General features: G+C 37.1%; 2 protein-coding genes across 2 annotated transcripts; both read right to left on the bottom strand.

Moving 5' to 3' along the window:
• Positions 1 to 260: 260 nt before the first annotated feature.
• On the bottom strand, positions 261 to 5,489 carry LOC309514083 (uncharacterized protein; the record flags this gene model as incomplete). Its single annotated transcript, XM_082190222.1, has 3 exons — positions 5,130 to 5,489; positions 4,679 to 5,026; positions 261 to 382 (listed from the first exon to the last, which is right to left on the bottom strand). Exons 1-3 carry the CDS (start codon positions 5,479 to 5,481, stop codon positions 261 to 263), a joined length of 822 nt encoding a protein of 273 aa, XP_082046348.1. The 5' UTR covers positions 5,482 to 5,489.
• A 1,502-nt stretch (positions 5,490 to 6,991) lies between these two features.
• On the bottom strand, positions 6,992 to 13,636 carry LOC309514075 (uncharacterized protein; the record flags this gene model as incomplete). The annotated part of the gene is made up of 3 exons (XM_082190209.1): positions 13,099 to 13,636; positions 7,238 to 7,558; positions 6,992 to 7,134 (listed from the first exon to the last, which is right to left on the bottom strand). Exons 1-3 carry the CDS (start codon positions 13,157 to 13,159, stop codon positions 6,992 to 6,994), a joined length of 525 nt encoding a protein of 174 aa, XP_082046335.1. The 5' UTR covers positions 13,160 to 13,636.

Raw genomic sequence — 13,636 nt, 5'->3', positions numbered from 1 at the left:
AATTGATGCTTGTGATGATGATTTTATTGAAATTGATATGTATTAAAAGCCATCTGTACACTAACAGACTGTACCTCATATGTTCACTAAATGAATGATGATTGTTTAGGATTGTCTGGATGAGAATGATGTGTGTGACATTTAATGATGACAGTTATTTTTTACATTACGGTATTAGTTTTAATGTTTATGGTTGTTGGTGATGTACAAGAGAATGGAATTAGAAAGTGATGTAGATTACAAATGAAACATGGCTTGAGTCAAAATCTGTGATCGGCTGCTCGAACAACGAGTCGTTGAGGATGATGTTCATACACACCTGGATTCAGAGAGTTTGCTGTGTTTTCTGGAGTAAGTGTTGTTTCTGTAGTTGATGTTACAACTGTTAAAAACAAAATGGAAATAGAATTATATAATATTTTAATGCATGAACACAATATCAAGGCATTTATTTTACAACTATCAAACTATAACAACATATCAAACTGCTGTAGTCCAGATAGTCCAGACTCCGTATCAGTGCTGAAGGCTGCTCACACTAACATGGGATGAGTTATGCTAAAAATATCAGAGATCGTTGTTACTCGCCGCTCACACGGGTCGCCAACAGAAAGAGCGCAATTGACAATGAAAGGCGAGGAGACTTACACACTAATGCCTGGCTCACACTACAGGAGTTTTAGGCCGATTTATGCCTGATTTTCCCCTCCCGAGAATCGGAGACAAAATCTTGTCGAGGACCTCGATCGGTTCCGATGTTCGGCGCAGATTATCTGGTAATGTGAGGCGTTCACAGATCGAATCTTGCCCCTCCCGATCTGCTCTCACACAAATCGGGCTCGCCCCGATCATATCAAACATGTTTGTTGATTATGTCAGTACTGTCACAATAGCCAATAAGAAACAACAGGGCTGTTGTGGTGAAGGAATTTCCATTGAGGTAATTTTGAGTGACTCAACAGCGCGATATGCGGTATTATCTCCATTTATTTATTTATATATTTATTCCTAAATAAATAAGTGTTAGGCTGTGGTCAGCAGGCACGAAGACGAGTACATGTTCAGTAATGAGATGAAAATATAAACCGCATTGAAACGAAGTGGAGTAAACAGAAGATACAATAATATAATAATATATTATTGTCCACATAATATAATAACAGAACATAAACCTAACAATAAGCTTGTTAATCCATTGTAATATAATGGCGCTTTTCCACTACACAGTACAAGCTCGCCTCGGCTCGCCTCGACTCGACTCGACTCGGCTCTGTTTGGTTTTCCACTGTGTAAAAGTTGTACCTGTACCTGCTTCCAGGTACTTTTTTTCATACCACCTCCAGCGAGGTTCTAAAGCGAGCTGAGGCGATACTAAAATGTGACGTGGAAACACAGCAGACTGCTGATTGGTCAGAGAGAATCATCACTATTCACTGCGTCATCATTGCATGCGCCAGACGGAGTATCCTGAATAAAAAACAGCAAAAACAAAAACAAAAACATCCAAAAACAGCATACACTCGATTTCCTCCATTGTCCTGTGTGTGTGGGTAGCGGGTGTGTCTCGCGCGTCTCGCGTAAAAGATTAAGTCACGGCAGTTTCCTGCGGCGTCGCTATGACGACCAGGTACTATTGTGGAGGTACTATCTGCAATGGAAAACGGAGCGAAAAGCGAGCCGAGCCGAGCCGAGCTGAGTCGAGCCGAGTCGAGGCGAGCCGAGGCGAGCTGGTACTGTGTAGTGGAAAAGCGCCATAACAGTTACATATTAGTTCGGATCCTTGAATCTCACTTTACGAGAGGCTTTCTGCTGATATTTCACCAGTATAGGCATTGCTCGTCTCAGCGCATTCTAGACACGCTGTCACTCAGTCCAGTTACACTGTTACGCCACTAGGTGTCGGGAAGGGACCGTCTTTGAGTGAGTCATTAAAGGTGCAGTGTGTGATTTTTAGCGGCATCTAGTGGTGAGATTTGCGAATTGCAACCGGTCAATAACTCGCGGCCTTTCCTTCAAATTGCAAACTCGAAGGAGAAGCTACGGTGGCCGACGTAGGATCGGAAGATGTCGTCGTCTGAGTCAGCAGAGAGTAGCAAGTCAAGCAATGAGGTTTCTCTATATTATATTTTATATTAAATTATATTTACTTAATTATTCAGTAAAACCACATGTTATTGCGATTGTTATTTTTACTTGTTTATCATTGTGTTAGTCTTTTATTCACTGACTTTACCATAGCTTGTTTCCATGCTAGTTAGTATAAGATAAGAGCATCAAAGCAGCTAACTTAGGTAAGGGTAAATAGCTAACGTTACGATGTCCGAGGCGTCGTTCAGACAGCATGTTTTTCTCCACATTTGCCGCGTCAGGGACAACCTGAGTATTCTGCTGCATCTTTTTCTGCTGCTTCTCATTCCAGTTAGTGACGAAACGCGCTCTGTAGCGCTCTGTTCGCTGTCGGCTACGGTAGAAACATGACGTCACAGTATGTCGACCTTCATAGAAGGGGGTGGCCGCGGTTATGTAGATATAAATGACTCATTCTAAGGTAATAAAAACATAACGGTTCATTAAGTGAGGTCTTTATACACCACTGAAAACATAGTTATGGATCTTATATTGCATTTCTGTCAATAGATCCTCAGAAATATCACACATTGCACCTTTAAACTGTTCATTCAATGGAAATGTATAAAAAATGCAGATTCATTCAAAGATAGATGTCATTATATTAATATTTAAATAAATAACTTTGAGCTCCACTTTACAAGGCTCAGCTGAGCAGAAATGCAGCACATGGGCAATGCTGAAGCTGATGCGTCACTTCAGAGAGATCAATGGCATTGATTCATTGTATTGACCATGTGACCATGTGATTTTGCTTTCCTATATCACGGCTACCTTTTCACGAAGATGACTTGATTGGGCGGCGCTATAGGGAGGGGTTAGCAGGTGCTTCAGCACCCCTAAGAAAGACCAAAGCACCCCGATAGCACCCCCACAAATAATTTCTGGAAGCAATTATATTCAGGCTGTATAGACCCTTTTACAGTTGGTAAACATGGTGACGTATTTGTGTGGGCGGGGCTTAGCTGGAGGCAGAAAGATCCCTCTGGCCGCTTCACTAACGCTAGTTTGCAAGTTTTGTTAGCTTGTTTTTTAACAATGACTGTAGAAAATCCGATTTTGTCTTAATGTGCAAGGTCACTCACTGTCCAGGACCGCGATTGTTATTTGCAAAAGTTAATTTTAACGGACGGAACCAGATGACCGTACACGCTCAGTCAATGGACGATCTGACAGGATTAACGTTAACACTACTTCTGGTTGAGTGGCCTGACTTCTACACCTACCCGATAGAGAAACCGAGGGTAAAGAGAAACTGAGGGCATATATATATATATATTTAGATGCCTATAACTCTGTGCTGAATGGTCATGTAAAGACTTGTGTGGTACGATCCGCAGTTCTGCCTAGCCAGCGTCAAGAAGACGACAATGTAAAGAGTGACATTACGGTGCAATTTAATGATCTGAACATTTTCTAGAAATAAAAATTCCACATACAGCATACTCATTTTTCATCGATTCTTGCACCCAACAACACAACAAGATGACATTTAATAATAAAAATAATAATTTAAGCTCCTTATTATGTAGCCGAATCTGTGTTGGTTTGTATTGGCCGCCTCCAGTTTTCCGTTTGTTTTGCCTCCAGCTAGCGCCGTGACGTAACTGTGACGTCGCCGCAAAAGGGGTCTATACTATGGAAGCCCTGAACCGCATGGTGGAGAAGAAAAAAAGAAAACTTATCTTGTTATTTCGAGATATTAAGTCGTTATTTCGACGTAATATCCCGTTATTTCAACACAATAAGTTGGTATTTCTACATAATATCTAGCTGTATATTATGATTATTTTGCATCAGACAACAGACTGTACAAGACCGGTCATATGTATCAAAACTCACTGACAAATCTGACTAAAGAGCTTTTTTTGATGATAATATGTGTGATGATAAAGCAGTCTGTGAGAGCCAGTGCAAACCACTGAAGCGAGAGACTGATGATGTGTGACAGTGATCATGTGATCATGAACCTTGTGTAGAAGCTGCTGCTGTAGTTCGGCTTGATGTCTTCTCAGAGTTTGAGCTTCTGACTGGAGTCAGTGTTGTTGAAGCGACTGGAGCTGCAGAAGATGAATGTTCAGACGCATCAGGACATTAACATCATATTTTCATATTGATCATGACATGCAGTTTGTGTTCAATCATCACAGCTTACAGTGGCAGTAGTTGAGAAGAGAGATGTTACTGTATCATTTATTCCTGGTTTATATGAGAGTGAAACACAGTGAGCTGCTTCCCATAAACCTTCAGCTTTCCTGAATCAATGACATTATTAAGCCTTAGAATTCCTCAAACTGCATATAAATCCTTATAATTCCCAATATTGACCTCCCTCATGGGTCATACATGAAATATTGCATAAATCAGAAGAGTCTATTTTAGCCTAGTATGACCCATAGGAGATCAATATTGGGGATTATAAGGATTTTTATGCAGTTTATGACTTTGACCACTAATATTTTACAATTGCCGAACGTATGAAGCCATCAGGAAGAGTAGAGCCAGTGTGTGAAAGTTTTGACAAATCTGTCTGAAAAGAGTGTTTTCTCACCTGAATACTTGACAGTGTATCTGACTGAGGTCTTGAGTTGATTTCTGAGAGTAAGCCGACATCTCCACTCTCTGTTGTTATCTTCATTCAGGAGTGTTGTAGACAGAGTGATGATACAGCGATATGATGATGATGATGATAATATCTGATATCTGGAGTCTGTCTTCAGATCAACACCAGCCTGATTCACCCACAACAGCTCAACTCCCTCAGAACTGACCCAATCATCACAGGAGAATCCACTATCTGAATACAACTGACAGGAGAGAGTCACAGAGCGGCCTGGACTGATCTCAGTCTGTGAGGATGAAGATGATGATGATGATGAAGACGATGATGATGAAGACACTGAAACTGAACACAAGACACAAATCACAGACTCTTCAATCATCATCTGAGTTTAAAAGGAGAATCTGCCCTTTTTAAATTGACCACATAATCATAAACTTACCATGAAGAACATGCAGAAAAACACGTGCATCAGGTCCTTGTTTCTGTCCGTTCACATATTGTTGGCAGATGTAAAATCCATAATCTTCTACTGTGACGTTCTTGATGTTCAGAGAGCAGTCAGACTCCAGACTCAGTCTCTCATGTCTCTCTGTGTCTTTCTTCTTTATCCCTAAAGTAATCAGTTCAACTCTCCATGAATGTCTGAAGCTGTTAGAGTAGGTCCATGAAGTTTTAGATTTGCAGTGAGAAAGAGCATTATTACAGGACAGAGAGACATTTTCACCAGAACTGATGAACACATGATCCTCCACTCCACTGATACCTGAAACACAGTATATCTCAGTCATCATTATGATATTAATAAATATAAACCATACCAGCAAATCATACAGTCTTTTTCCTGTGTTTGATAGTTAATGCATAATAAACATTTATGGATAAACCAAATCAAACGCCTCTTTAAGAAGGAATAAGAAATACCCTGACTTTGAAACAAATTTAAATAATGTAATATCATCATCCAGATGATACAGTCGTGATGATACTGTACTTCTGTTCTCTGACCACACAACATCACTTCACTGAGCTGAACACTCGTTGTGTGTTTGATAGTAAGTTTATGATCAATCATGAGCTGAGTTTGGGAAGTAGTTAACAGTGAATTTGATCATGATTAGGGCCCTCTCAAGTAAAGGCATGACAAAATAATGCATTAACAAATCATTTAATACAATATCATTAAACATGCACTAGGAGAATATTTGTATTAATTTACACCACCAGTACAACAAAACAAACAAACAAAAGATAAAGGTTATTTGTAGTTCTTTTATTATTTATTGACATCATTAAACACAGACTCATCAGTCAACATATATTAGAGTAAAATGCCAGCATTACCATAGCAACACAACTAACACGCCGAGAGCACCTGTAGTGAAGATATTTTAAGTTGAACTAAATAGTTTCCACCTCTTCTATTTTTGACAGATTGTGGAACATCTAATGCAAGAGCTTTATACACTAAGTGTCACAACCCTTCAGTTTTGGATATTCTTCCTTTTAATGATCTCTCATTAACCATGAGTTCAATCAGGCCTACACGAATGCTTACTGGTTTTAAATGTGTTCGTTTGGGAATAAAGGCTACATTTAATCCACAGCACATCTCAACATTATCCTACTGTAAGATATAGAACAAAATCAATTTCAAATAAAGTTAAAGAAGTTACATATAAGGCCATTCATTTGATTTATCCAGTGAGAAGAGCTCAAGATTTTTTAGAGACATGGAGACTAAATGCGTCTTTTGTAATTTAGAAGAAGAATCCATAAAACATTTATTTTATGAATGTATATTGTTTTGGATTGATATTGAATATCTAATATTTAAATTCACAAAATCAAATATTCGACTGTCTGGTAAAGATATAATTTTGTTGAATAAAAATAAGAGTTTTGAGCAAAATGTGGTGATTAACTTAATAATTATGTAAAATACCATAAACAGAAATGGACCAATAATAAACCTAACATTATATTATTTAAACTGAACTTAAGCATTATATTGAGGACCTAAAAGAAGCAAAAAAACAAAAACAAAAAAAAAGCAAACGGATGTCATTCAATCATCACAGCTTACAGTGGCAGTAGTTGAGAAGAGAGATGTTACTGTATCATTTATTCCTGGTTTATATGAGAGTGAAACACAGTGAGCTGCTTCCCATAAACCTTCAGCTTTCCTGAATCAATGACATTATTAAGCCTTAGAATTCCTCAAACTGCATACAAATCCTTATAATTCCCAATATTGACGTCCCTCATGGGTCATACATGAAATATTGCATAAATCAGAAGAGTCTATTTTAGCCTAGTATGACCCATAGGGGAGAATCCACTATCTGAATACAACTGACAGGAGAGAGTCACAGAGCGGCCTGGACTGATCTCAGTCTGTGAGGATGAAGATGATGATGATGAAGATGATGATGATGATGAAGACACTGAAACTGAACACAAGACACAAATCACAGACTCTTCAATCATCATCTGAGTTTAAAGGGAGAATCTGCTGTTTTTAAATTGACCACATAATCATAAACTTACCATGAAGAACATGCAGAAAAACACGTGCATCAGGTCCTTGTTTCTGTCCGTTCACATATTGTTGGCAGATGTAAAATCCATAATCTTCTACTGTGACGTTCTTGATGTTCAGAGAGCAGTCAGACTCCAGACTCAGTCTCTCATGTCTCTCTGTGTCTTTCTTCTTTATCCCTTTAATAATCAGTTCAACTGCTGAATGTCTGAATCTGTTAGAGTAGGTCCATATAGTTTTAGATTTGCAGTCAGGAAGAGCATTATTACAGGACAGACGCACATTTTCACCAGAACTGATGAACACATGATCCTCCACTCCACTGATACCTGAAACACAGTATATCTCAGTCATCATTATGATATTAATAAATATAAACCACACCAGCATAAAAACCAGAAGAATCAAATCATACAGTCTTTTTCCTGTGTTTGATAGTTAATGCATTAATAAACATTTATGGATAAACCAAATCAAACGTCTCTTTAAGAAGGAATAAGAAATACCCTGACTTTGAAACAAATGTAAATAATGTAATATCATCATATCTTGAACTCTTGATGTCAGCTTTGTCATAAACATTACTGGACGGCACAGGATTAGTTGATCCTCCTCTTCAAGCGTAGAAAATACACTAATAACTGCCCTTAAAAGCTCTTTATCTGTTCTGTGTTTCTCTCTTTCCTTCAAACTCACCCTACTGTGACTTATGCACAGCTAAATACAAAATAACAATTCAAAACCCACAAAGAATATTTGTGGAACAGTTCCCAAAGGAAGGAGCAAAACTCAGGGAAGGTTTGCTGGGATCAGTAGTTCACTCTCCATCCAGACACAGTCGTGATGATACTGTACTTCTGTTCTCTGACCACACAACATCACTTCACTGAGCTGAACACTCGTTGTGTGTTTGATAGTAAGTTTATGATCAATCATGAGCTGAGTTTGGGAAGTAGTTAACAGTGAATTTGATCATGATTAGGGCCCTCTCAAGTAAAGGCATGACAAAATAATGCATTAACAAATCATTTAATAAAATATGATTAAACATGCACTAGGAGAGTGATTGTATTTTTTTATTTTTATTTTTTACATTTTTAATAATACAGATATTATATTTTTATTTTTTTTACTTATGTTTTTTATAACATCTATGAATTAATGCTATGTTTTGGGAGATGTGAAGTACTTTTGTGCCTATTTACTGCAAAATACCTCAGCTACACCATTAGCATGCATATGAAATATTACCTTTTTATAAAAAAAACAACTAAAAAAAAAACATCAATGATGATCGAAATGAAATATGAGTTGTTTCTGGATATTGATCTCGGTGTGAGATGCATAATTCTTCATCTGCTGGTTAGAATTTTTTTTGTGCAGATAATATAGTTTTGCCAAAAAGTGTAATTACCATACACTTCCAGCAGAGGCGCCATAGAGATCCATTCATTATTTTGGATGTGACTGACTGCTCTTATTACAGCTTTTGTTATGAATATATATATTTAAACATTTTAAAACACACTAAATCAGTATTTTTTTGTTGTTATTTGAGGTCTTTTGAAGCGTCTTGTTTTTGCAATAATGCCACATAAATTTCCAGTAATGACACTAAAAGAAAAGACTTGAATGCAGTTACATATTATTTATTTCAATAATCCAAATGTATATAATTATTAACACATTTTAGTACATCAAAGTAAATACCTGTGTGTGTCTCTGTCTGTGTGTGTGTGTGTGTGTGTGTGTGTGTGTGTGTGTGTGTGTGTGTGTGTGTGTGTGTGTGTGTGTGTGTGTGTGTGTGTGTGTGTGTGTGTGTGTGTGTGTGTGTGTGATCACGTTCGTTCCACATTGTATTTTAGTCCAGGAGTTTTAGGAAAAAAGGGTGAACAAATTGCAACAGAATCAAACTCAACTGATTTTGTATCCTCAATATGTCCTGAGTAAGGGGAAAAAAAAGCCCCAAAGAATCCCATTAGGGGAAAGTTCTGAAAAAGACCCAAATATATCCTATTCATACGCCTATTCATTATCTTTCTCACATGAATAGGGTAAAAAATGTAACCTTTAGATATCACCATGAAAATTACTGAGTTGATTACTTATATCAAGACAAACAAAAAATTTATTACAAGTTTTTTTTTTTTTTTTTTTGTTAACATGGACAAACGGCGCATAATCTAATTACAGATGTGCTAATTTGCATAAATACCACAACAGATCTAAACATTGGGTCTAGCGTTTTTAAAACATTCAGAGATTCAGTCAGTCATTAATTCAAGGTCCACTCAACTATCAACTCTCAACTTTCAACTGTCACTAAGCTGTCCCTCAGGTAAGAAATATGTCCTTTTGTTTTTCCTACATGGATTCCTACATGATTTCCTACACTGGTGATCAACTACAATTTATTGGGAACATCTGGATGTGTGTTGAGCTGTTGTACGACTATTTTTGGTGAAACGATGTCAAGTTTAGGATTAGCGAATAGTTTCATTAGATAGCTAACACGGCTAGCAGCAGCAAATAACTTGTTAGCTGTCTTGAGATTAATCGACTTGAATTACATACATGGCAGTGTAATGCCTACAATAATCCATGTATCCATGTCTTAAGTAAGGGATAATGTATAGCGAGGCGGTTGTTATAGCGGATAACAACCCCGACAGGCTGAACGGGACCCCGACGCGAAGCATCTCATGAAACATCTTCTCGTCCCCCAGAAACAGTCCCACAGACCCAGCCCCAAACCCCATCTCTGCAATAATAATTAATAAAGGCTGTTTTAAAGTACTTCTTCCTGCCTCTATGTATTAATGCTCATGGGTAGCCTAAATGGGTTCCATTCAGACCTTAACATTTAGTCTTTTACTGTTATATGTCAACAAGATTCAACAAGACATTTTCTCCTGGCTAGACCCAATGTTTAGATCTGTTGTGGTATTTATGCAAATTAGCACATCTGTAATTAGATTATGCGCCGTTTGTCCATGTTAACAAAAAAATAACAAAAAAAAGCTTGTAATACATTTTTTGTTTGTCTTGATATAAGTAATCAACTCAGTAATTTTCATGGTGATATCTAAAGGTTACATTTTTTACCCTATTCATGTGAGAAAGAGAATGAATAGGCGTATGAATAGGATATATTTGGGTCTTTTTCAGAACTTTCCCCTAATGGGATTCTTCTGAGCTTTTTTTCCCTTACTCAGGACATATTGAGGATACAAAATCAGTTGAGTTTGATTCTGTTGCAATTTGTTCACGGTTGACCCCCATTTTGGCTTAAAACGCCTGGACTATTTGTGCTCTAGTACATTGACGTATGGACATTTTCAGATTTATTCTGGATTTATTGATTTTTTTTTGACAAATGAAAAATAAAAAAACTATTTTCATTTCAAAGACATTCATTTCAAAGGTCTTGAGTCTGACTTTTTTTTAAAAATACCTTCAGAACAACCGAATCAAGCCCAGTTTTTGTGTGTGTAAAGATAGATCATTTAGAAAAAGTCACAAAATCTTATTGCACTGAGATGAAGGAAACCATTTTTTTTTCTAAAGAAAAGTCGACAAATTAGGGTTCGGTCCTGGAGGGCCACTGTTATACTGTTATATTTGTTGTGTTTTATTTTCTGAGAGTGCAAGCATGATGTTGAATCATCATCATCACATTGTAACATAAATTCAATGCCATTATCATTGATTTTTGGATGAAATCTAAAAAAAACATTATGGGTGTAAAAGTGATGTTGATTCAATGCAGTTACATTGACACATTAACATTGATTTAACATTGTTTGGATGGTTGCTTGCTATCTGGGACCCTCATCAAACACAGCTAATCAATGTCTCCAGGATTACTAGAAAGCTACAGACAGGAGAGTTTATCAGGGTTGGAGATAAACTCTGCAGGACAGTGGCCCTCCAGGACAGAGTTTGCCCATCCCTGGTTTTCTTTATGAAGCACGTCACCGTTATTGAGATTCACGCGCTGATTCTTGAGGTTTGAGTGTATCAAAGTGAAACAGTAGTTCAAAATGTTTAGTGTTTTTCTATATGTTTTACTCTAATCAATTATATGTAATGAATAACACACATGACAGTCTAGAAGAGGTCAGCTGATCAGAGCACTACATGATGACTATATCATTATCATCATCATCAAGTAGATGACATCATCTGATCACATTAGTAGTGGGAATCTAGTAGTAGTAGTATATTTATCAAAGTGATTTTCCTCATTATAGATAAAGTTTAAATTACCAACTTTTGGTACATTCATATGGAGAAGAACCATCATGATAGAAATTCTAAAAAAATTGAATTGAAAGAAATAAGAAAGCTATAAGAAATTGAGATTGAGACCAAAAACATTGTGTACATGGAGTTCACTAAAAAGAAAGGTTTTGAACAACTCACTGCAGCTCCGCCGGCATTTTGAGAGTCAAAAATAGTTGATAGTTCTTAGGGCTCTCTCTCTCTCTCTCTCTCTCTCTCTCTCTCTCTCTCTCTCTCTCTCTCTCTCTCTCTCTCTTACTTCCTCTTTTCTTTGTCTCTTACTCTCACTCTCTCTCTCTCTCTCTCTCTCTCTCTCTCTCTCTCTCTCTCTCAGGAAACATGTACATGCTGGGTAAGATTAATGGTATAAGTTATCATCATCTCATACATCTATTTTGTAACTATTTTAAGTAAAACTATAACCATATTTTGTCATTAAACCATTTCAATTACAAATAATGTTCTAAACAGTTTTGATTTGGTATTGACTTTGAAGTGCTACATATTGCAATACAATATCATCACTCTCTATAGCAACGCTCTCCCACATATTAATCTATTGTAACTGCGCTTATTTCCGTCGTTGGTATAAGTAGCAGTGGGTGGAATAGACAAGAAATGTACAGTTTTCTACCATCTTGCTGACAACTTTTCTTTAGTCATTCGGCAGTCTTGCAGCTTGAACCTCTGCAGGAAATCCACCCTTACGCCCGTTTCACACATACTCCATTTGCAGTGTGTAGTGCTTTCACATATGCATACAGTAACTGATCCGCGGCTGTACCACCAACACAAGTTTTGTCAGCATTGCGATTCTCTTTGTACACATATACACTCTTTAATAGACGTTTAAACACAATTTAAACAACGTATTATTCAATGCTACTTTATATATATATATATATATATATATATATATATATATATAAAGTTGCTCAAGCAAGTGGTAAAATATTAACCATGTAGCCTACTTATATTAAAGTCGCAAACATTTTAAATTAAAACTTAAAATGGACAAACACAGCCGACTCATGCCTTTTCTTTTGCATTTAAATTTTAATACAATAAATCTTGCATGTCACAAAGGACTTGTTTTTTCCACCTCCACGAATGAGATGATTTATGGTGAGATTACTACATTTTATTTAATTAAATGCATTTATGGTGAGATTATTATATTTTCATGTCAATCTGTGTTCATTTTGACTCATTTTAATTCAGCGCGTGCAGCACAGGAAACTTAGACTCGGTGCGAAAACGATCGCTACCTCGAACGGATCGCCGGACCGCATCCACATGAAGTTTGAAAGCTCTAACCTGTTAACATGGGTGCGGAAAAAATATGCACACGGAGTATGTGTGAAACGGGTGTTACACTCTTAATATGAAGATAATTCTTCATCATCAGATGTTTGAGTGACACTATGTCCAGTATCAGGAATAATACAGTATGATCTGTGTGTATCAATACACAACTCTGAGATCACAACGTGAATGTGTGCAAGAATAAACTGAGCATGTTCAAATGAACTCTTTCCAGACTAATTCCACTAAATGTCTTTAGAGAAAATACAGATTTCTTTACCTGTGAGAAGTGAAGAGAGAATGATCAGTCCCAGCAGACACAGATCACACTTATCAGCCATTTTGTGTTTCTGTCAGTCTTCCTCTTCATTATATATAGTTACAGCTCTTCCTTTAAACATCATCAGCTCCTCCTCTGGTTGGTAACTTCCTCTGATCTCATCAGTGTTTAGTCCTGACTCTATGACACAGCTGAAGAAGCGATCAGAAAGATCTCTGGTGTAAAACTGTGTTGACTTTGAAAAGCTCTGGATCAGAAAGTGAGCTGAACTGTACAGTGGCGTCCAGAAACCAACCAAGTCCATAAAGAAGTGTTATGTTTGACACTGAACAAAGTGCTTTGAATGAACAGTTCCACACAAATCAATACAAACATATATTTATCCTCTCATTAGCAATGTTTCCATCACCCTGTTTTTATGCATATTTTGAAGTATCGCATCAGAAACGAGTGATGGAAACGCAAAATTTATAAACTTTAAGTTTGGATGGAAGCCCAGCTATTGTAGCTACTGATTATTTGTCAGAGAAAACAAATT

Source organism: Leuciscus leuciscus (assembly GCF_965113295.1).
Source record: "Leuciscus leuciscus genome assembly, chromosome: 1".
NCBI classification, from domain to species: Eukaryota; Metazoa; Chordata; class Actinopteri; order Cypriniformes; family Leuciscidae; genus Leuciscus; species Leuciscus leuciscus.
The sequence above is the reverse complement of the archived record's forward strand: the minus strand, read 5'-3'. Positions and strand labels throughout refer to the sequence as shown.